The sequence below is a fragment of the Carcharodon carcharias genome, chromosome 15 (genome assembly GCF_017639515.1).
Source record: "Carcharodon carcharias isolate sCarCar2 chromosome 15, sCarCar2.pri, whole genome shotgun sequence".
In the NCBI taxonomy this organism is placed as follows: Eukaryota; Metazoa; Chordata; class Chondrichthyes; order Lamniformes; family Lamnidae; genus Carcharodon; species Carcharodon carcharias.
The window spans coordinates 75,753,218-75,778,609 of NC_054481.1; the positions used below are offsets into that span (position 1 = coordinate 75,753,218).

The 25,392-nt window shown below is 44.3% G+C and overlaps 1 protein-coding gene across 2 annotated transcripts in view; it reads left to right on the plus strand.

Moving 5' to 3' along the window:
- The window catches only part of eef2kmt (eukaryotic elongation factor 2 lysine methyltransferase), a 55,561-nt gene that overhangs the window by 10,507 nt on the left and 19,662 nt on the right, over window positions 1-25,392 (plus strand). For both annotated transcript variants that reach the window (XM_041205955.1, XM_041205954.1), the window contains exons 3-4: window positions 11,281-11,361; window positions 23,046-23,147. In XM_041205955.1, coding sequence (XP_041061889.1) covers window positions 11,281-11,361; window positions 23,046-23,147 — 183 coding nt within the window. The remainder of the gene's footprint in view (window positions 1-11,280; window positions 11,362-23,045; window positions 23,148-25,392) is intronic.

The following is a 25,392-nucleotide window of genomic DNA, read 5'->3' on the forward strand; positions in this document are numbered from 1 at the left end:
TGGAATGGGTGAGTTTCTCATGAGGAATGATTGGACAGGGTTGGCTCATATCCACTGAAGTTTAGAAGAGTAAGAGGCGACTTGATTGAAACATATATGATCCTGAGAGTTCTTGACAGGGTGGATGTGGAGTGAATGTTTCTCTTGTGGGAGAGTCTAGAACTCTAGAAGGGCCACTGCTTAAAAATAAGGGATCGCCCATTTAAGACAGGGTTGAGGAGAAATTTTTTCTGAGGGCTGTGAGTCTTTGGAACCCTCTTCCTCAAAAGGTGGTGGAAGCAGAGTGAATATTTTTAAGGCAGAGCAAAATAGATTATTGATAAACAAAGGGATGAACGGTTATCAAGGGTAAGTGGGAATGTGGAGTGAGGTTGCAATCAGATCAGTTATGATCTTATTGAATGGCGGAGCAGGCTCAAGGGGCCGAGGGGCCTACTCCTGCTCCTAATATATATAAACACTGGCTTAGCCAGCGACACCCACACCTGTGAAAGAAAAAAAAGACGGACATTTGCCTGACAAGTCCCTAGATGTTAATAAGGACATGGCAGGTTCAAACAGGCTGCTTGTTCTCTTGCCATTTCCAATGCCTAGGTCGTTGTTGGGTTGTCTTTCTGGTTTCATTCCTTTTTGATTTTGTTCTGGTTTAGTCCAACTAAGTAGCTTGTTAGGCTATTTCAGAGGGCCTTTGATGTGGATCTGGAGTCACATCTAGGTCAGACCAGGTAAGGACAGCTGATAAAGACATCACCATAATGGGCTTTTATCAATTGATATTTTCATGATTACCATTACTGATACTAGCTTTTAATTGCATGCTTATTAATTGAATTCAAATTCCACCAGCTGCCATGGTGATGTCCTCAGGGCATTAGCCTGGGGCTCTGAATTACTTGCCCAGTGACATTACCACTGTGCCCCACCAAACTTCTGGCCATGGTCTTTGTTGCTAGACAAATCCAAGAAAAATATCAAGAACAATGCCAGGAACCCTTAATTGCATTCATTGACCTGACCAAAGCATTTGACTCCATAAATTATGAGGCTCTGTGGATTGTACCCCAAATATTTGGATGTCCAAGAAACTTCTTCAGAATCCTGCAATTGTTTCATGAACATATGGCTGCAACCGTCTTGAGTGGGAGATCTTGTCAAGACTCACTGGGGATAGTGCACTGTAGTATCAAGCCTCACTGCTCCCCGAGCCATGACAATTGTAAGAAGTTTAATCAGACCACCAAATTACCCCAATTGTACCTAACTGTTTAATTTAGGGTAAAAGAATATGAGCACCATGTTTGTAAACTTAACAAGTAAATAATTGTTTATTGAACAAATTGTAACCAGTAGCAAAAGAAAGAAATATGAACTGCTAACTTTTAATTCTATAGCTTAAACTCTACCCTTTCTAAAACCCTTATACACAAACATGCACACACACACACGAACATGAATTTTAAGGGTGAGATAAAAGAGTTCAATAGCACCAATCCAGAGTTCAGGATTAAATGGGTTGACTTTGATTGCTTTCTTCCAAGTTCCTTGCATAGTGTTGTGGCTGACACGAGGTGGTCTCCCAGCACTTGCAGTCTGTGGTTCTCTGGTTGAAACTTGCTTTTAATGTCTCTACTGGTGATTTTTCCCCTTTTCCTCCTGACAGGGGTTTCTCAAAAGAAAGTAGGATACAGCAGGTGAGGAATAGCTAGCTACAGTAGCAGGATTACTGGAGTCCTACAAAACACAGGAAAGAAAGGTTTCCTCTTCAGCCTAGGAGCTGATCTACTGTACTATCCTCACAGAACCTGGCCACTTGGACAGGAACCAATCAAAACACTGTCACTAGGCAGTTCCCCCCTTAAACCAGGTCTCCTTTCTAGCACCATTCTGTCCAACCTGGCACACACTTCCAGGAGATGGCAACATTGTAGATTTTCTTCTCCCTGCTGCAGTGAGCATCTCTTTTAAACTTCAGCCATGGTAGTTTTTAAAGCTACAGTCCAATCTTAAAGTTACAGTACCAAGATAAAATAAAATTATGTTCTTTATGATCTGAAATTGACATCTTCAAAATCTGAACTGGGGTCAGACAAGGCTGTTTGATAGCCCCCATACTATTTACAATCCACTCACGATGGCTATCCAACTGCCCCCTGGTGTGAGTATTAAGTATCATCTAGATAGAAAACTCTTTAACCTCAGTCACCTGTGTGCCAAAACCAAGTTGATCATTGTAGAAATACATGATCTACAGTTTGCGAATGACTGCAGTGCTGTTGTCCATCCTGCACCAGATTTGCAAGCCACTCTCAAACTCTCCAATTCCATATACAAGGGACTCAGCCTGTCCTTGAAAGTTGCAAAACAAAACTGCATCAACCCACACCTGGTCAGTCAAATATTCCACCTCACATGTTGAAGGAGAGACTCTGGAATATGTTGAACATTTCCCATACCTTGGCATCCACCTCTCAAAAGGTCACCGTTAACGAGGAGATCCAACACCGGATCAGCTGTGCCAGCTCAGCCTTCTACAAACTACGGCAGCGGGTGTTTGACAACAAAGGTCTCCACAAGTCAACAAAATCCTAGTGTGCAGAGCTGTTGTACGCTTCTGTACTGCAGTGAGACCCGGGCTGCATATCAGCAACACATAAGAGCGCTAGAGAAATTCCACCATCAATACCTCTGCTGCATCCTCCAGATTCAATGGGAGGACGATCGAGAAAACGCCAATGTTCTTCTTGAAGCCAGCTCCACAAGTTTTCAGGCAAAACTTCCCAAAATCAACTTCGATGGTCTGGACACTGTGTCCAGACAGCTGAAAACAGTGTGCCCGTCAGGTCCTGTTTCCTCAACTCTCAATGGCCATTGTTCCTTGGGAGGACGAAGAAAACGCTACAGAGATACTGAAGCTCTCCTTTAAGTCTGGCAACATTGACAATGGCTAGGGCGAGCTTGCTACTAATCATTGAGAATGTCAACAACTTGTCCAACAAGCTGCATCATGCTTTGAGTCAGAGTCTCAAGGTAGAGAAACAGCAGAGAAGGAAAGAAAAGGAAGCAAATGCTGAACTCTGGATTTCACGACCTCGAAGGACATCTTGTCTCACGTCTCCAAAGATCTCCAGATGGAGAATTGACCTGTTGCACCACCTTTGGCAGCAACTCATTAGACGTCATCCTTGAATTGAGGGACACCTCTGCCGATCTCTAATTTTATGCTTCCACTGCCTTTTCTTTGTCAATGCCAATCTTTGTGTCATCAGCAAATTTAGATATGTGGCTTTCCCATTATCTAAGTTGTTAATGAATACAGTGAATAGTTGAGGCCCCAACATAGTTCCTGGTGGGGCCCCACTAGTTGCATCCTGCAAATTGGAGTACATGTGCATTGTCCCTACTTCTGCCACTCAACCAATTTTCTAACTAGGTCGATAATTTGCCTTCAATTCTGTGACCTTCAACTTTAGCTAACAGTCTCTTATGAGGGACTTTTTGGACTTCCAGAAGACATATGGTACATAAATCCATGCTGGATCTCTCTGATCAGCTGAGAAATGTCAAGATGTTCAGTCACCCTATCCATAAATTGTAGACTTGAGTATTTTCCTGACAACAGATGTTTGGTTAACTGGTCTATAATTCCCTGGTTTCTCTCACCCCCTCTTTCTGAAACAACAGAATGACTTGCGCAATTTTCCAATTTAAGGGAACAGCCCCTGAATCAAGAGAACTTTGGAAAATTGTAGTTAGGATATCTGCAATGTTCTCACTGAGATGGAGACCACCTGTTTCTGGGGTTTGCCACACTTTAGGGCTTAGGGCTATTATTTCTTCATCATTGTTATTTTGTTAGTTTCCTTGGGATATCCAGCATGTTGACCCCTTCCTCTACTGTAAATACTGAAGAAAAGTAATTATTTGCCATGTGCACTATTTCCTTACTTTTATTAACAATATCACGTCAGTTTTCAATTATTCCTGACCTTTCTCCTTCATCATCTGATTGTAGCATTTTTGTGTTGATTTTTAAATCCCTTGCAAGGTTCTTTTCATACTCCTTTTTTTAGCTCTTATCTGTTTGGTTGCCCTTTACTGCGCTTTGTGTCTCTTCCCTATGCCAGGATCTTTGCATCTACCAGTTTTTTAGTTTTGTGTTGCTCATTAGCTATCTATGACTGTTTTTAACAGGTAGAATTCTTGCCTGTTACAGGTATAAACTGGTTGTCTGTCACAATTTCATTTTCAATACCTCCTATTGATGACCTGTTTTACCTGTTAACAGAATTACCTGGTTACTGTGGGACAGTCTCTCGCATTCTATTGAATTCAGACTTACATAATCTTACATACTGTTTAAAAGAAAGAAATGCAAAACAGCTATGTTGAATCAATTATATTATGATCACTGGTCCATAAAAATACATTTTTATAATATTCAGTTGTTAATTAAATCTGGATAATTATTATTTACTAAATTTAACATGGTTTCCTCCCTTGTTGGATCTGGACCATATTGTTGTAGAAGACCTTCCTGAAAGCACTCAAATTCACTGCCTTTTTAACATTTAGCAAGCCGTTTTATCCTAACTTGAATTAAAACTCCCCTGAAAACCATTCTGCCTTTGCTATGTTTGTTAGTCTCTGCACCAATTTGCGACATCACAGCAAGACCATGGGGCCTTTACACAGCTCCCACTTACAATACTTTTCTGTTTCAAATTCAACTTATAAGTTCTTCACTGCCCGTTGCCAGTGTCCCATGAAATAGAACCCCTCTTGTCCACATCACTCCTTCAGCCATGTGTTCACCCCCTTAATCTGCTTACTCTGTTGCAAATTTGCACACGGCTCAAGTAATAATCCTGTGATTATAACCTTGGGATCCTATCCTTTAATTTAGCTCCTAGTTCCTGGTACTCTTCCCTATATTCTTTTCCTCAACATGGATTATAATGATTGGATCCTCTCCTTCACTCTACAATATAATTTCAAGCTGGTTCAAAATGTTTCTCACTCTGGCAGCAGGCAGGCAACATACCACGTGGGTCTCCTGGTCCTGCTTACAAAGGGTTTCATTCCCTTCATTATCGAGTACTCTACAAATAAATTATGCTTCCCCTCCTCCTCATCCTCCCCACTTCTTTGGGCAGCCTCTTGTTCTAAGCTGCCATGGTCCTCATTCTTATCCTCACAGGTAACAAGTGCATTGTACCTGATGAATAGGATCAGTTTCTGTAAATCCTTTTCTCCCCTCCATTCCCTAGGCTCCCCAAAGTCTGGAGCCATCTGTCCAAATGCTATTCTTGCTCTCGTATTTGCAGGAGTGTTTCTAACCCACGCTCCAGCTCAATAACTGAACTGGAGAGATTCAAGGTGGTGATACTTGCCACAGATATGTTTGCTCAGGATAATTTTGCTCATAAATTCCCAAGTACAGCAGAGCAGACATAAACCTGCTTTGCCATAGCTCAGTCTGCATTATTTTTATTTTTATCTACTTTTAGTTTTATATTTTACTTTTTCTGCACAGTAATTCATGCAACACCTTGTATTTTTGCAGTACCTTTAACATTGTAAAGCAGACAGGCAAAATTGTTATTTGACACCAAACCACAAAAGAAATATTAAGATCAGATGATCAAAAACTTGGGTAGGTTTTAGGAATGTCTTATAGGAGGAAAGTGAGGTAGAGGGGCTGAATTTTAGAGAGAGATTTGAGTTTAGGGTGTAGCAGCTGAAGGCACAGCCACTAATGGTGTAGTGATTAAAACCTGGGTTATTCAAAAGGGCAAAATTAAATGTGCAGATAACTCGGGTTGTGAAGCTGGAGGAAATTACAGAGAAAATGAGGGGTGAGGCCATGGAGGAATTTGTAAACATGGATGAGAATTTTCAATTCATGGCATTGCTAGACCGGGAGCCAGTGTAGGTTGGTGAGCACAGGAGTGATAGGGAAACCGGACTTGATGTGAGCTAGGTCACTAAGCACTAAAGCATAGACCCAATAGGCAATGGCTTCCTTCTGTGCCATAATGAGCCTGACTGCACTGAACTCTGATTTCAAACTTTAATGCAGTTAGTGCACACTCCGTTGCCAACCATGCTGTCCGACCACTCTGGTGCATAGTATTCCAAAGAATCTCAAACTCTGAGTGAAGAAATTTCCCCTCACCTCAGCCCTATATGACAGAACCCTTGTTCTGAGACTTCTACCCTGTCAAGCCCTTGAAACATTTTATAAGTTTTAGTTAGATCACCCCTCTCATTCTTCTAAACTCAGGAAAGATCATTTTTCTTTAAGGTGAGGTTAGAGTGACTGCCCTTGACATCAAGGCAGCATTTGACCAAGTGTGGCATCATTGAGTCCTAGCAAAACGAGTCAATGGGAATCAGGATTGGAGTCATAACTAGCACAAAAGAAGCTGGTTGTGGTTGTTGGAAGTCAACCACCTCAGTTCCAGGACATCACTGCAGGAGTTCCTCAGGGTAGTGTCCGAGGCTCAACTATTTTCAGCTGCTTTGTCAATGACCTCCCTTCCATCATAAGGTCAGAAGTGGGGAAGTTCGCTGATGACTGCAGAATGTTCAACACCATTCAAGACTCCTCAGATACTGAAGCAGTCTATGTTTCAATGCAGCAAGACCTGGACAATATCCGGGCTTGGGCTGACAAGTGGCAAGTAAGATGCGTGCTGCACATTTGCCAAGCATAGACCATTTCCAACAAGAGAGAATCCAACCATCACCCCTTGATGTTCAATGGCACCAACACTGAATTCCCCCACAATCAACATCCTGGGGATTACCATTGACCAGGAAATGAACAGGACTAGCCATATAAAATACCATGGCTACAAGAGCAGGCCAGAGGCTAGGAATCCTGCGGTGAGTAACTCACCTCCTGACTTCCCCAAAGCCTGCCCACCATCTACAAGGCACAAGTCAGGAACACCACCACCTGGAAGTTCCTTCCAAGCCGCTCACCATCCTGACTTGGAAATATATCGCTGTTCCTTCACTGGAGCTGGGTCAAAATCCTGGAATCCCCTTCCTAACAGCACTGTGGGTGTACCTACACCACATGGACTGCAGTGGTTCAGGAAGGCAGTTCACCACCTGGTGAGGGCAATTAGGGATGGGCAATAATTGCTGGCCTAGCCAGTGACACCCACATTCCATGAATGAATTAAAAAAAGAGACCAACAGTATAAGGTGTGACCTCACTGAAACCCGGTACAATTGACAGCAAGACCTTCTTACTATTACCTTTCCTCACTACCCTTGGATGCATCTCATCTGGTCCTGGTACCTTATCTATTTTAAGTAAAGATAGCCTTTCTAATACCTTTTTCTCAATTGTAAATTCTTCTAGTGTACCAGTTACCTCCTCTCTTACCTTGGTTTGGGTAGCATCTTCTTCCTTTGTAAAGACAGATGCAAAGTGCTCATCTAATACCTCCGCTATTTCTCTTGCCTCCACGTGCAAGTCCCCTTTTTTTGACCGTAATTGACCATACCCTTTCTTTTACCACCCTTTTAATTTTTATATGCTTATAGATGACCTTGGGATTCCTTTTTATGTTCGCTGCCAGCCTCTTTTCATGCCCTATCTATCCATGCTTTTCTTATTAGTTTTTTCACTCCCCCTCTGATCCTTCTGTATTCTGCCTGATTCTCCATTGTATTCTCTACCTAATATCTGTCAGAACATGCATTTCTTCCTCTTCATCTTCACCTTCATTTCTCTCGTCATCCAAGGTGCTCTGGATTTATTTATCTTTCCACTTCAAGAGAATTTACCTTAACAGTGCCTACAATGCTTTTTATTTGAAAGTCCATTGTTCAGCCACTGTCTTTTCTGCCAACATTTGATTCCAACTCGCTTGACTCATGCATTTTCATCCCATGAAAGTTGGCTTTCCCCCAGTTAATTTTCCCTGCTCTGGATTGTCCCTTGTCCTTTTCTCTGACCAACCTAAATCTTATGATACAATGGTCACCGTCCTCTAAATGCTGTCCCACTGATATTTGATCCACTTGAGTAACTTATTCCCCAGAACCAGGTCTAACAGGGCCTGCCCTCTCATTGAACTAGAAACATACTGCTGCAGAAAATTATCTTGAACACATTCCAGGAACTCACGCTCCTCTTGTCTCTTTGCACTATTCCTATCCCAGTCTATATTTGAATAATTGAAGTCCCCCAGTATAGTTATTTATAATTCTTGTGCCTCTGTAATTTCTTTGTAAATTCATTTCTCTATATCTCTGCAACTAGTTGGTGGTCTATATACTAAACTGATCAATGTTGTTGCACCTTTTTCATCCCTTACCTCTAGCCAGAGCAATTCTGTCATTGACCCCTCTGGAACATCCTCTCTCTGCAGTACTGTAATGCCATCTTTAATCAATACTGCTACTCCAACCCCACCCACCCTTTTGTTCCTTTCCTGTCTCTCCGAAACACCTTGCACCAATGAATATTTAACGTCCAGTCCTGTCCTTCTTTGAGCCAGGTCTCTGTTATCGCAATATCATAATTCCATTTGTCAACCTGTGCCTGGAGTTCACCGACCTTATTAACCACACTCCATGCATCCACGTATATGCACATTAACCCTGATTTAGGCTTTTTTACTTTCCCCTTTACTCTGACCCCACCTGATGACTTACTATTACCTATTTTAATTCTGTCAAACTCTCCAAGTGTTTTATTTACCCTGATACTGTTCTCTGATATATCCTCCTTATCAGTTAGAACTTCTCTACATCCCAGTACCAGTTTTTCTCTCCACTCTGAATTTCCCCTCAGGTTCACATCCCCCTGCCAATTTAGTTTAAATTCTCCCCAACAGCACCAGCAAACCTCATCATGAGGACATTAGTACCAGTCCTGTTAAGGCATAACCCATCCTCCTTGTACAGGTCCCACCTGTCCCAGAACTGGCTCCAATGCCTCAGAAATCTAAAGTCCTCTTTCCTATTCCATTTCTCCAGCCACGTGTTGAGCTGCTCAATCTTTCTATTCCTATGCTCACTAGCACATGGCTCTGGGGGTAATCCTGAGATTACTGCTCTTGAGGTCCTGCTTTTTAATTCCCTTCCTAACTCCCTGAAATCTGCTTTCAGGACCTCATCCCTTTTCCAACTTATGTCATTGGTCCCAATGTGGACCACGACCTCTGGTTGTTCACCCTCCCCCTGCATCATGGGCTCTCTCTTCGAGCTCCTGTTGCTTTATGGGCTGGCTGTCTCCAAACTCCTGCTGCTTTATGGGCTCTCTCTCTCTGAACTCCTGCTGCTTTATGGGCTTCCCTTGTAGCAAAGTGAGAGCCAGCTACTGGAGGCTCAGGAAAGGTGGAAAATGAAAGAGTCATCTTCCCTCTTTACCAAACTCCCTCAGTCACCAAACAAGCTAACATAGCTTACTTGAAGGTTAGTACTATGTCAGATCTTGATTCTTAATCTATAGTTCAAACCTGAAAAGGACTTACTAGAACTTACCATGTGAACGTAATTGGCTACTCATTCAGTCTCTGTCTCACCCAGCGTAGTTGCCTGTCTCCTTGCGCAGCCCTTACTCAAGATCACAGGAGGCATGGTCTAAGTGCATGCTGTTCCTCTACTTGTACATGGCAGACTGCATGAGGCAACTCTGGATCTCTGTACTGGGGTGCAAGCCGGAATAGCCCTGGTTCAGGAGTACGAAAGTCAGCATAGTCTTGCAACTCCTTGTTATGGTATCGTACTCCATGAATTTCCTGGGGTTAACACATAGTAGCAGTTGGACCAAACGGAGCATCTTGAGGGAGTAGAATGAATTTCGGACCCTGTCTCCAGTACCTCCTCTGTCTCCTTTGTCATGAAGGGGAAACCTGCCTGTTAACTAGAACATGGCCGCAGTCATCTCTCATGGTTATTACTGCTGATTATAAATTTCTAATTTCAAAGACTTAAGTGTTTTCTCTAAATTTTTTAAAGAGATTACAATTTCTTGCAACATTTGCAAAGTTTACATTGGACTCTGATTTCCAATGGTTTGTTTTGTGGTTGTTTATTGATGGTGAATACTTAAAATTATTGAAGAGTTGCAATATGACCCTTGTAATTTATATATTTCTAGGTCTATTGATGAAAAATCCATTACATTTTTAAGTATAACATTTATATTTATTTGTGACAATTTGTGTTTGAACTTATGAAACATGTAACTTTTACATCTGAGCGCTGTGCTTTGCTCTGTGATGAATGCCTCCTTGACTTCATTCTGTGAGATGTGAAAGGATGTCATCGGTCACAGAAGTAGGGTATCCACTCTTTCACTAGGCCTCTCATTCTGAGCATGCTTGTGATAACTATGTGCAGAGACCGCCAGCATGCTGAGAAAGTTGAAAACTTTTCTGTTCATGTAGCTTTGCAGGTTGTGACGGGTGGCTCTCAGTTCAGCTTGAGTTCTGTGAATCATTCCCAGTATTCTTTGAAAGCTCAGCACGCTCTGCCTTTGCCTCACTGTAGGCATTCCAACTCTACTGTACCTCCAAGTCACCTGGAACAAGGCATCAATCACTTGCTGAATGCAGGTCCTCAGTGTTACTCGACTAACCTGGCACAGATCTGCTATGGCTGTCTGAAAGGAACCAGAATTGTAGAAGTAGGGCCATGGTCAATTAAAGCTGTACACAGGCTTTAAATCATCTTCAAGCAAGGCAAATAACGGTCTCTTTTGTAAATTGCACAGTCAGATTTTCTGACATCTGAAAGGCCAAAGGCTCTCTGGTAGTGGTAGGATGATGTCTACACCTATGGGGCTTAGCTTTTCAGGCCTCCTGTCCCTGGTTTTCTTCCTTCTGTTCCTCCATAATATAAAGAAGGGTAGGCCAGAAAAGTGCCAGTTGTTATTTCCAAATAAAGTGTTAAGTGGCTTTCTACAGTAATAATGATTGTAATGCCTTCAGTTCTTCCAAGATCAGTTGATCTGGTAAGAATGTCAAAGACAGGCTGTCATGGGTTGTTGTATTTCCCTCAAAATTTCATAGTCTGTTTGGCCTGTAAATGATTTGCACCCCAGCCATGTTGTCTCCTGATGAAAATATGGAGAAATTCAAGATTTATGTACCCAACACTTGGGTACATTGTTGGCCCCAGATTGCCAAATGGAGGAACAGAATATTTAAACTGGTCACATGATTCTTGAATTACATATTTTCTCAGAAAAATTATGGTATAATTAGTTTGTAAGAGCAATAACTTATCTGCATTTCTTAATTATTCTGTTAGACAGTTCTTCATCCTCTTTGCAATAAATATCCTCCTTCAGTGAAGTACAGAAGACTTTTTCTAGCTGAGCTGATTAAAAAGGTACATTTTTCCTATTTCACTCCTTTTGATGTTTGAATAATTGCTTGTGCAGGGTAATAATAATTGAATTAAAAAATAATCAAATTTCAAAGGGAGGACATGTGTTTTTAATTTTTTAAAAATTTGTTCATGAGATGCAGGTGTTGCTGGCTAGGTCAGCCTTTATTGTCCATACCTAATTACCCTTAACAAGGCGGCGATGAGCCACCGCCTTGTGGTTATGGTACTGGGATTGTAACCCCAAGATCAAGAGTTCAAATCTCACAATGGCAAACTATGAAACAATGTAACTTCATCTGAAACAGATGGAAACAGGTTTACTCAAAAGAGTATCAAGAGTTCAAATCTCACAATGGCAAACTATGAAACAATGTAACTTCATCTGAAACAGATGGAAACGGGTTTGTACTCGAAAGAGCTACATTTTGGGCTTGGCCTAAATAGCCAAGTGGTTATGGTACTGGGTTTGTAACCCCAAGATCAAGAGTTCAAATCTCACAATGGCAAACTATGAAACAATGTAACTTCATCTGAAACAGATGGAAACAGGTTTACTCAAAAGAGTATCAAGAGTTCAAATCTCACAATGGCAAAACTATCAAGAGTTCAAATCTCACAATGGCAAACTATGAAACAATGTAACTTCATCTGAAACAGATGGAAACAGGTTTACTCAAAAGAGTATCAAGAGTTCAAATCTTACAGTGGTAAACTATGAAACATGTAACTTCATCTGAAACAGATGGAAACGGGTTTGTACTCGAAAGAGTTACAAAAGTTTGAACCACAACAGTCTATGTGGTATGGGTGTCAGTGGAGTTCCCAAGCCTGGTTGTGAAAGAAGACACTGAGATTAGGGTGCTTTGGTGAAGACTGTTTATTGCTTGTCACAGGACTTACTTCTCCACTCTTAACAGCGGACACCCAGTGCTGGCTGACTCTTTATATACACATCTGAGTTAAATTAATTAATCACTACCCAACATCTGTTCACCTTGTTACCTTAAACTACTGGGTATATAAGATCCATCAACAGGACCTACTAGATACTAATAACAGGTAAACCCTCAGTACTATTGGGGAGAGTTCTAAGATTTTGACACAGTAACAGTGAAGGGACAATAATATATTTCCAAGGTAGAATGGTGTATGACTTGCAGGGTCTGCTGCCCTTGTTCTTCTAGGTGGTAAAGAATGCAGTTTTAGATGGTGCTGTTGAAGGAGGCTTGGCGCATTGATATGGTGCATCTAGTGGGTGATACATACTGGTGCCACTGAGCACCGTTGGTGGAGAGAGTGCAAATCAAGCAGCCTGCTTTGTTCTGGGTGGTATCAAGCCTCTGGAATGTTGTTGGAGCTAGACTCATCCAGGCAAGTGGGAAGTATTCCATCACGCTCCTGACTTTTTTACTCTTTCATGGGATGTTGGGGTCACTGGCAAGGCCAGCATTTGGTACCCATCCTTAATTGCCCTTGAGCTGAATGAATTGCTAGACCATTTCAGAGGACAGTTAAGAGTCAATCACATTGCTGTCGATCTGGAGTCACATGTAGGCCACACCAGATAAGGATGGCAAATTGCCTTTCCTAAATCAGGTGGGTTTTTACAACAGTCGATGATAGTTTCATGGTCACCATTTCTGAGACTAGCTTTCAATTCCAGATTTTATTAATTGAATTTAATTCCACCAGCTGTCATTCCACTCGTGCCTTGTAGATGGTGGACAGGCTTTGGGAGTCAGGAGTTGAGTTACTTGCCTCGGAATTCACAGCTTTTTATCAGCTCTGTAGCCGTAGTATTTATGTGGCTGGTCCAGTTCAGTTTCTGGCCAATGTTAACCCCCAGGATGTTGACAGTGGGAGATTTGGCAATGGTAATACCATTGAATCTCAAGGAGAAATATTTTTGGAGATGGTCATTGTGTGGCATGAGTGTTACTTGCTACTTATCTGCCCAAGCCTAGATATTGTCCAGATCTTGCTAACTGCAGAAATAGACTGCTTCAGTATTTGAGGAATGGTACTGAGAAACCATGCAATCATCATTGAACATCCCCACTTCAGATCTTATGATGGAAGGATGGTCATTGAGGAAGTGCCTGAAAGAGGAATGTCAGGGGCAGCCACAAGATATCTTTTTATGATGAAAGCAAAAAACTGCAGATGTTGGAAATCCAAAACAAAAATAAAAATACCTGGAAAAACTCAGCAGGTCTGGCAGCATCTGTGGAGAGGAACACAGTTAACATTTCGAGTCCATATGACTTTTCAACAGAACTAAGTAAAAATAGAAAAGAGGTGAAATATAAGCTGGTTTAAGAGGGGGGCTGGGTGGGACAGGTAGAGCTGGATAGAGGGCCAGTGATAGGTGGAGATAGCCAAAAGATGTCATAGACAAAAGGACAAAGAGGTGTTGAAGGTAGTGATATTATCTAAGGAATGTGCTAATTAAGGGTAGAAAGCAGGATAAGCAAAGTACAGATAGCCCTAGTGGAGCTGGGGTGGGGTGAAGGGTTCGAAATAGGCTAAAAGGTAGAGATAAAACAATGGATGGAAATACATTTAAAAATAATGGAAATAGGTGGGAATAGAAAAATCTATATAAATTATTGGAAAAAAGGGGGGGGATTGGAAAGGGGTTGGGAATGGAGGAGAGAGTTCATGATCTGAAATTGTTGAATTCAATATGCAGTCTGGAAGGCTGTAAAGTACCTAGTCAGAAGAAGAGATGCTGTTCCTCCAGTTTGCTTTGAGCTTTACTGGAACAATGCAGCAGGCCAAGGACGGACATGTGGGCATGAGAGCAGGGTGGAGTGTTGAAATGGCAAGCAACAGGGAGGTCTGGATCATGCTTGCGGACAGACCGAAGGTGTTCTGTAAAGCGGTCACCCAGTCTGCGTTTGGTCTCTCCAATGTGGAGGAAACCGCATTAGGAGCAACGAATGCAGTAGACTAAATTGTGGGAAGTGCAAGTGAAATGCTGCTTCATTTGAAAGGAGTGTTTGGGCCCTTGAACAGTGAGGAGAGGGGAAGGAAAGGGGCAGGTGTTGCACCTTCTGTGGTTGCATGGGAAGGTGCCGTGGGAGGGGGTTGAGGTGTAGGGGGTGATGGAGGAGTGGACCAGGGTGTCCTGGAGGGAACGATCCCTGTGGAATGCTGCCGGGGGGGGTGAAGGGAAGATGTGTTTGGTGGTGGCATCATGCTGGAGTTGGCGGAAATGGCGGAGGATGATCCTTTGAATGCAGAGGCTGGTGGGCTGATAGGTGAGGACAAGGGGGACCCTAACATTGTTCTGGCAGGGAGAAGAAGGTGTGAGGGTGGATGTGCAGGAGATGGGCTGGTCACGGTTGAGGGCCCTGTCAACCACTGTGGGTGGAAAACCCCAGTTAAGGAAGAATGAAGACATGTCAGAGGAACTGTTTTTGAAAGTGGCATCATCAGAACAGATGCGATGGAGGCGAAAGAACTGAGAGAATGGGATGGAGTCCTTACAGGAAGCGGGGTGTGAGGAGCTGTAGTTGAGGTAGCTATGGGAGTCGGTAGGTTTGTAATGAATATTGGAAATTGAGACAGAGAGGTCAAGGAAGGGAAGGGAAGTGTCAGAGATGGACCATGTGAAAATGATGGAGGGGTGGAAATTGGAAGCAAAATTAATAAATTTTTCCAGGTCCTGACGAGAGCATGGAGCAGCACCGAAGCAATCATTGATGTACCAGAGAAAGAGTTGTGGGAGGGGGTCGGAGTAGGACTGGAACAAGGAATGTTCCACATACCCCATAAAGAGACAGGCATAAATGGGGCCCATGCAGGTACCCATAGCCACACCTTTTATTTGGAGGAAGTGAGAGGAGTTTAAGGAGAAATTGTTCAGTCTGAGAACAGGTTCAGCCAGACGGAGGAGAATAGTGGTGGATGGGGATTGTCCGGGCCTCCGTTCGAGGAAGACGCGGAGAGCCATCAGACCATCCAGGTGGGGGATGGAGATGTAGAGTGATTGGACGTCCATGATGAAGAGGAAGCGGTTGGGGCCAGGAAACTGGAAATTGTTGATGTGATGTAGGGTGTCAGAGGAATCACCAATGTAGGTGGGAAGGGACTGGACAAGGGGAGAGAGAATGGAGTCAAGATAGCAAGAAATGAGTTCCGTGGGGCAGGAACAGGCTGACACGATCGGTCTACCGGGACAGTTCTGTTTGTAGATTTTGGGTAGGAGGCAGAAGTGGGCCATCCGAGGTTGGGAGACTATGAGGTTGGAAGCTGTGGAAGGAAGATCTCCAGAGGAGATGAAGTCAGTAACAGTCCTAGAAACAATGGCTTGTTGGTCATGGTCCAGGGGGAGGTAGGAGGAAGTGTTTGCGAGTTGACACTCAGCCTCTGCGAGGTAGAGGTCAGTGCGCCAGACAACAACAGCATCACCCTTGTCAGCAGGTTTGATGACAATGTCAGGGTTGGACCTGAGAGAACGGAGTGCAGCAAGTTCAGAGAGAGACAGGTTAGAATGGGTGAGAGGAGCAAAGAAATTGAGACGACTAATGTCACGCCGACAGTTCTCAATGAAAAGATCAAAAGAAGGTAAGAATCCAGAGGGAGGCGTCCAGGTGGAGGGAGAATATCAGAGGCGGGTAAAAGGATCCATTGAATGGGGAGAGGACTCCTGTCCAAAGAAGTGAGCCAGGAGGCGAGGCTGCAGAAGAAGAGTTCAGCATCATGCTGAGCCTGAAATTCATTGAGATGAGGGCGCAAGGGTATGAAACTAAGTCCTTTGCTGTACGTTCAGCATGGGAGAGAGGAAGGTCAGGGGTATAAAACAAAAACAGAATTACCTGGAAAAACTCAGCAGGTCTGGCAGCATCGGCGGAGAAGAAAAGAGTTGACGTTTCGAGTCCTCATGACCCTTCGACAGAACTTGCGTTCGAGTCCAAGAAAGAGTTGAAATATAAGCTGGTTTAAGGTGTGTGTGTGGGGGGCGGAGAGATAGAGAGACAAAGAGGTGGAGGGGGGGGGTGTGGTTGTAGGGACAAACAAGCAGTGATAGAAGCAGATCATCAAAAGATGTCAACGACAATAGTACAATAGAACACATAGGTGTTAAAATTAAAGTTGGTGATATTATCTAAACGAATGTGCTAATTAAGAATGGATGGTAGGGCACTCAAGGTATAGCTCTAGTGGGGTTTTTTTTTTATATAATGGAAATAGGTGGGAAAAGGAAAATCTTTATAATTTATTGGAAAAAAAAGGGAAGGGGGAAACAGAAAGGGGGTGGGGATGGGGGAGGGAGCTCAAGACCTAAAGTTGTTGAATTCAATATTCAGTCCGGAAGGCTGTAAAGTCCCTAGTCGGAAGATGAGGTGTTGTTCCTCCAGTTTGCGTTGGGCTTCACTGGAACAATGCAGCAAGCCAAGGACAGACATGTGGGCAAGAGAGCAGGGTGGAGTGTTGAAATGGCAAGCGACAGGGAGGTTTGGGTCATTCTTGCGGACAGACCGCAGGTGTTCTGCAAAGCGGTCGCCCAGTTTACGTTTGGTCTCTCCAATGTAGAGGAGACCACAATGGGAGCAACGAATGCAGTAGACTAAGTTGGGGGAAATGCAAGTGAAATGCTGCTTCACTTGAAAGGAGTGTTTGGGTCCTTGGACGGTGAGGAGAGAGGAAGTGAAGGGGCAGGTGTTGCATCTTTTGCGTGGGCATGGGGTGGTGCCATAGGAGGGGGTTGAGGAGTAGGGGGTGATGGAGGAGTGGACCAGGGTGTCCCGGAGGGAGCGATCCCTACGGAATGCCGATAAGGGGGGTGAAGGGAAGATGTGTTTGGTGGTGGCATCATGCTGGAGTTGGCGGAAATGGCGGAGGATGATCCTTTGAATGCGGAGGCTGGTGGGGTGATAAGTGAGGACAAGGGGGACCCTATCATGTTTCTGGGAGGGAGGAGAAGGCGTGAGGGCGGATGCGCGGGAGATGGGCCGGACACGGTTGAGGGCCCTGTCAACGACCGTGGGTGGAAAACCTCGGTTAAGGAAGAAGGAGGACATGTCAGAGGAACTGTTTTTGAATGTAGCATCATCAGAACAGATGCGACGGAGGCGAAAGAACTGAGAGAATGGGATGGAGTCCTTACAGGAAGCGGGGTGTGAGGAGCTGTAGTTGAGTTAGCTATGGGAGTCGTTAGGTTTGTAATGGATATTGGTGGACAGTCTATCACCAGAGATTGAGACAGAGAGGTCAAGGAAGGGAAGGGAAGTGTCAGAGATGGACCACGTGAAAATGATGGAGGGGTGGAGATTGGAAGCAAAATTAATAAATTTTTCCAAGTCCTGACGAGAGCATGAAGCGGCACCGAAGTAATCATCGATGTACCGGAGAAAGAGTTGTGGAAGGGGGCCGGAGTAGGACTGCAACAAGGAATGTTCCACATACCCCATAAAGAGACAGGCATAGCTGGGGCCCATGCGGGTACCCATAGCCACACCTTTTATTTGGAGGAAGTGAGAGGAGTTGAAGGAGAAATTGTTCAGTGTGAGAACAAGTTCAGCCAGACGGAGGAGAGTAGTGGTGGATGGGGATTGTTCGGGCCACAACGTCCACAACTCTTTCTCCAACAACAACACCTCATCTTCCGACTAGGGACTTTACAGCCTTCCGGACTGAATATTGAATTCAACAACTTTAGGTCGTAAGCTCCCTCCCCCATCCCCACCCCCTTTCTGTTTCCCCCTTCCCTTTTTTTTTCCAATAAATTATAAAGATTTTCCTTTTCCCACCTATTTCCATTACATAAAAAAAAACCCCCACTAGAGCTATACCTTGAGTGCCCTACCATCCATTCTTAATTAGCACGTTCGTTTAGATAATATCACCAACTTTAATTTTAACACCTATGTGTTCTATTGTACTATTGTCGTTGACATCTTTTGATGATCTGCTTCTATCACTGCTTGTTTGTCCCTACAACCACACCGCCCCCCCCTCCACCTCTTTGTCTCTCTATCTCTCCGCCCCCCACACACACACCTTAAACCAGCTTATATTTCAACTGTTTCTTGGACTCGAACGCAAGTTCTGTCGAAGGGTCATGAGGACTCGAAACGTCAACTCTTTTCTTCTCCGCCGATGCTGCCAGACCTGCTGAGTTTTTCCAGGTAATTCTGTTTTTGTTTTGGATTTCCAGCATCCGCAGTTTTTTTGTTTTTATCTCTGTGTTTAATTGACTGCCACTGCTCTTCAAGAAATGCCTACCTCCTTGAAGAAGTTCTGTTCCTCTCTGCGACAAGATTTCCGTATCTCTCTGTTGTCTTGCTCACCTTCCTTGCTTTCCATTTCCCTCCTAGTGTTTGACAAGGTGTTTACTAAAACCCGCTTTCACAGCCATATCTCCTTTCTCAGTGACTGTCTCCGTCTCCGACTTACCCCACGTGGATTTCAACTGAAATTCCACCCCTCATGTTTCGAACCCACCCAGGATTACAGGTATCTCCGGGACATAAAACGTTTCTCGGACTGCTGTTCCCGTCACATTCTGAAATCCACACTCAGTGCCATGCGCCGCCATATGAACACACTCGACCTCTCCCTCCAGCAGCACCGCCGTACCCTTTTTTAAAGCTGCGCGTGCCCCCAGTTTCATTTTATCCTTTGGCTCATCCGACGCCTCAACAAGAAACTTTTTCTCTTTCTCTCAAGTGCTAAGGAACGCAAGCTGCAACAACTCATTGACACCAACACCCATCTAGGACCCTCCACCCCTGCCTGTTCCTCCGTCCCCACCCTTTCTTCCAATCCCAACCCCAGCCGTGTATTCACTATACCCCCTGACCTTCCCCTCTCCGATGCTGAACGTTCAGTGCTCAGCAAAGGACTTAGTTTCATACCCTTACGCCCTCACCTCAATGATTTTCGGGCTCGGCATGATGCTGAACTCTTCTTCTGCCGTCTTCGTCTCCGGGCTCACTTCTTTGGGCAGGAGTCCTCTCCCAGTTCAACGGATCCTTTTACCCATCTCCAATATTCTCCCTCCACCTGGACCCCTCCCTCTGGATTCTTACCTTCTCTTGATCTTTTCATTGAGAACTGTCGGCGCGACATTAGTCGTCTCAATTTCTCTGCTGCTCTCACCCATTCTAACCTGTCTCTCTCTGAACTTACTGCACTCCATTATCTCAGGTCCAACCCTGACATTGTCATCAAACCCGCTGACAAGGGTGGTGCTGTTGTTGTCTGGCGCACTGACCTCTACCTCGCGGAGGCTGAGCGTCAACTCGCAGACACTTCCTCCTACCTCTCCCTGGACCATGACCCCACCACTGAACATCAAGCCATTGTTTCCAGGACTGTCACTGACCTCATCTCCTCTGGGGATCTCCCTCCCACAGCTTCCAACCTGATAGTCTCCCAACCTCGGACGGCCCGCTTCTATCTCCTACCCAAAATCCACAAACAGAACTGCCCCGGTAGACCGATCGTCTCAGCTTGTTCCTGCCCCACAGAACTCATTTCTCGTTATCTTGACTCCCTTCTCTCTCCCCTTGTCCAGTCCCTTCCCACTTACATCCGTGATTCCTCTGACACCTTACATCACATCAACAATTTCCAGTTCCCTGGCCCCAACCGCTTCCTCTTCACCATGGACGTCCAATCCCTCTATACCTCCATCCCCCACCAGGATGGTCTGAGGGCCCTTAGCTTCTTCCTCGAACAGAGGCCCGAAAAATCCCCATCCACCACTGCTCTCCTCCGTCTGGCTGAACTTGTTCTCACACTGAACAATTTCTCCTTCAACTCCTCTCACTTCCTCCAAATAAAAGGTGTGGCTATGGGTACCAGCATGGGCCCCAGCTATGCCTGTCTCTTTATGGGGTATGTGGAACATTCCTTGTTGCAGTCCTACTCCGGCCCCCTTCCACAACTCTTTCTCCGGTACATCGATGATTACTTCGGTGCCGCTTCATGCTCTCGTCAGGACTTGGAAAAATTTATTAATTTTGCTTCCAATCTCCACCCCTCCATCATTTTCACGTGGTCCATCTCTGACACTTCCCTTCCCTTCCTTGACCTCTCTGTCTCAATCTCTGGTGATAGACTGTCCACCAATATCCATTACAAACCCACCGACTCCCACAGCTATCTCGACTACAGCTCCTCACACCCCGCTTCCTGTAAGGACTCCATCCCATTCTCTCAGTTCCTTCGCCTCCGTCGCATCTGTTCCGATGATGCTACATTCAAAAACAGTTCCTCTGACATGTCCTCCTTCTTCCTTAACCGAGGTTTTCCACCCACGGTCGTTGACAGGGCCCTCAACCGTGTCCGGCCCATCTCCCGCGCATCCGCCCTCACGCCTTCTCCTCCCTCCCAGAAACATGATAGGGTCCCCCTTGTCCTCACTTATCACCCCACCAGCCTCCGCATTCAAAGGATCATCCTCCGCCATTTCCGCCAACTCCAGCATGATGCCACCACCAAACACATCTTCCCTTCACCCCCCTTATCGGCATTCCGTAGGGATCGCTCCCTCCGGGACACCCTGGTCCACTCCTCCATCACCCCCTACTCCTCAACCCCCTCCTATGGCACCACCCCATGCCCACGCAAAAGATGCAACACCTGCCCCTTCACTTCCTCTCTCCTCATCGTCCAAGGACCCAAACACTCCTTTCAAGTGAAGCAGCATTTCACTTGCATTTCCCCCAACTTAGTCTACTGCATTCGTTGCTCCCAATGTGGTCTCCTCTACATTGTAGAGACCAAACGTAAACTGGGTGACCGCTTTGCAGAACACCTGCGGTCTGTCCGCAAGAATGACCCAAACCTCCCTGTCGCTTGCCATTTCAACACTCCACCCTGCTCTCTTGCCCACGTGTCTGTCCTTGGCTTGCTGCATTGTTCCAGTGAAGCCCAACGCAAACTGGAGGAACAACACCTCATCTTCCGACTAGGGACTTTACAGCCTTCCGGACTGAATATTGAATTCAACAACTTTAGGTCTTGAGCTCCCTCCCCCATCCCCACCCCCTTTCTGTTTCCCCCTTCCCTTTTTTTTCCAATAAATTATAAAGATTTTCCTTTTCCCACCTATTTCCATTATATAAAAAAAAACCCCCACTAGAGCTATACCTTGAGTGCCCTACCATCCATTCTTAATTAGCACATTCGTTTAGATAATATCACCAACTTTAATTTTAACACCTATGTGTTCTATTGTACTATTGTCGTTGACATCTTTTGATGATCTGCTTCTATCACTGCTTGTTTGTCCCTACAACCACACCCCCCCCCTCCACCTCTTTGTCTCTCTATCTCTCCGCCCCCCACACACACACCTTAAACCAGCTTATATTTCAACTCTTTCTTGGACTCGAACGCAAGTTCTGTCGAAGGGTCATGAGGACTCGAGACGTCAACTCTTTTCTTCTCCGCCGATGCTGCCAGACCTGCTGAGTTTTTCCAGGTAATTCTGTTTTTGTTTTGGATTTCCAGCATCCGCAGTTTTTTTGTTTTTATTAAGGTCAGGGGTATGTTGCATACACGGCCGGGGCTGGGATTGGAAGATGGGATGGGGACAGAGGGACAGGCAGGGGTGGAGGGTCCTAGATGGGTGTTGGTGTTGATGAGTTGTTGGAGCTTGCGTTCCTTTGCACTTGAAAGAAAGAGACAAAGTTTCTTGTTGAGGTGTTGGATGAGACGAAGAATAAAATGAAACTGGGGGCATGCGCAGCTCAGAAATAGGGTGCGGCAGTGCTGCTGGAGGGAGAGGTCGAGTGTGTTCATATGGCGGTGCATGGCACTGAGCGTTGTGGAATACCTTCGGTCTGTCCGCAAGCATGACCCAGACCTCCCTGTCGCTTGCCATTTCAGCACTCCACCTTGCTCTCATGCCCACATGTCTGTTCTTGGCTTGCTGCATTGTTCCAGTGAAGCTCAACGCAAACTGGAGGAACAGCACCGCATCTTCCGACTAGGCACTTTACAGCCTTCCGGACTGCATATTGAGTTCAACAATTTTAGATCATGAACTCTCTCCTCCATCCCCACCACCTTTCCGATCCCCCTTTTTATTCCAATAATTTATTTCGATTTTTCTTTTCCCACCTATTTCCATTATTTTTAAATGTATTTCCATCCATTGTTTTATCTCTACCTTTTAGCCTATTTCGATCCCTTCGCTTCACCCCACCCCAGCCCCACTAGGGCTATCTGTACCTTGCTTATCCTACCCTTAATTATTTCTACCGTTAATTAGCACATTCCTTAGATAATACACCTCTTTGTCCTTTTGTCTATGACATCTTTTGGCAATCTCCAACTATCGCTGGCTCTATACAGCTCTACCTGTCCCACCTCCGCCCCCTTAAACCAGCTTATATTTCACCTCTTTTCTATTTTTACTTAGTTCTGTTGAAGAGTCATACGGACTCGAAACTTTAACTGTGTTCCTCTCCACAGATGCTGCCAGACCTGCTGAGTCTTTCCAGATATTTATATCTTTTTATGAGGTGACCATAATTCAGTTTGTGACTTTGTAACCGATCCATTATCCATTCAGCTGCCTCTGTGAACATATTTACGATGTGCGTCATGGTTGGCCGTGTCCCTCCCTCTACTACCTGCATATGGTAGATGTAGGATATTATTCACCTGATTTTTCTGCAAAAATCACATCTACTGGAATAAAGTGTTTCTTCTCACTGCAGCATGAAATGACAAGCACCGAGCCTTTAGATGATTTGTATGATGCACTTGGTGAAGTGCTAAGATCAGAAGAGTTAAAGATGTGTCACAAAAATTATTTTCTGGTAAGTGCATGATTCATTTTATTATTATGCAAAAACATTTGGCACAAAACCTAATGAAAGTAGAATCGTAAATATTCAGATCACTATAAAGTTTATAACCATGTATAAACATTACAGCACACATGACTCACATTCAGTGGTTAAAAGTTGGCAGGTTCGTTTCTCACTATCCCTTCCTGCTGTGGGATATGATAATCAACAGGTTAGTTTCCAATGGGTCCTGATTTCCTAAAGTTGGCATACAGCAGCTTTCACACTTTAAGACAGGAGGAATCTGAAACCGTAGGAACGTAAGCCGTTCAGCCTCTCTGGCCTGCTCCACCATACAGTTAGATTATAGTTGATCTGCACTCCTTTGCTCCATATCCCTTACATTTGTCTAATAAAAATCTATTATCTTAGTCTTGAAACATCCAAGTGACCCAGCAGAATAATCTTTTGGGAGACAAAGTTGCAAATTTATATCATCCTTTGTACAAGAAAGTGCTTCCGGATTTTGCCCCTGAATGGCATAGCCCTGATTTTAAGATTATTCTCCCATTCTTCTTTGATTCCTCCCATGAGAGGAAATAAGATTTTTCACATCTACGCTATCAAATCCTTTTAAAGTTTAAACACACCGATCATATGGCACCTCAATTTCCTAAACTCAAGGGAATATGAGCCATGTTTATGTAATCTATCTTCATAATTTAACCCTTTAAGTCCCAGTGTCATTATATCAAAATTTTATGCAAGTGAAGTTTTCAAAACTTCCACCACTTTATAATCCAACCCCCTTGAGATAAAGACCAGCATTCCATTAGCTTTAACTGCAAACGAACATACATATGAATTAGGAGCAGGAGTAGGCCACTCGGCCCCTTGAGCCTGTTCATCCATTCGATAAGACCATGGCTGATCTGAATGTAACTTCAACCCCAATTTCCTGCCTACCTCCAATAACCTGTCACCCCCATGTTAATCAAGAATCTATCCAGCTCTGCCTTAAAAATATTCAGACTTTACATCCACCACATTTTGAGGAAGAGAGTTCCAAAGACTCATAACCCTCTGAGAGAAAAAAATTATCCTCATCTCTGTCTTAAATAAACGACCCCTTATTTTTAATCAGTGACCCCTAGTTCTAGATTCTCCCACAAGATGAAACAACCTCTCCACATCCACCCTGTCAAGACACCTCAGGATCTTAAAGGTTTCAATTAAGTTGCCTCTTACGCTTTTAAATTTCAGTGGATACAAGCCTAACCTGTTCAGCCTTTCCTCATAAGACAATCTGCCCATTCCTGCTATTAGTCTAGTAAACCTTCTCTGAACTGCTTCTAATGCATTTACATCTTTCTTTAAAAAAGGAGACCAGTACTGTACACACTACTCCAGATGTGGTCTCACCAATGCCCTGTACAACGGAAGCATAAACTCCCTACATTTGTAATCAATTCCCCTCAATAAATTATAACATTCTGTTAGCTTTCCTAATTGCCTGCTGTACCTGCACACTAACCTTTTATGATTCATTCACTAGGACACCCAAATCCTTCTAAATCTCAGAGCTCTGCAATCTCTCACCATTTAGATAATAAGCTTATTTTTATTCGTTCTGCCAAAATGAATGATTTCACACTTGCCCACATTATACTCCGTTTGCTAGATCTTTGCCCACTCACTTAATCCATCTATGTCACTTTGTAACCCCTTACGTCCTCTTCACAATTTACTTTCCTACTTTGTGTCGTCGGCAAATTTAGCAACCATTCCTTTGGTCCCTTCATCCAGATCATTTATATAAAGTGTAAAAAGTTGAGGCCTCCAGCACTGATCCCTGTGGCACACCATTCGTCGCACCCGCCAACCAGAAAAATACCCATCTATGCCTGTTCTCTGCATCCTGTTAGCCATTCACTCTTCTATCCTTGCCTATATATTACCCCCTACACCATGAGCTTTTATTTTCAGAGGGCATTTACGGGTCATAGAGGTCTACAGCACAGATAAAGGCCCTTCGGCCCATCAAGTCTGCGCCGGTCAAACAAGTACTTAACTATTCTAATCCCATTTTCCAGCACTAGGCCTATTGCCTTGTATGCTATGGCATCACAAGTGCACATCCAAATCCTTCTTAAATGCTATGAGGGTATCTGCCTCTACCATCCTTTCAGGCAGTGAGTTCCGATTCCCACCACACTCTGGGTGAAAAAATCCTTCCTCACATCCCCTGTAAGCCTCCTGCCCCTTACCTTAAATC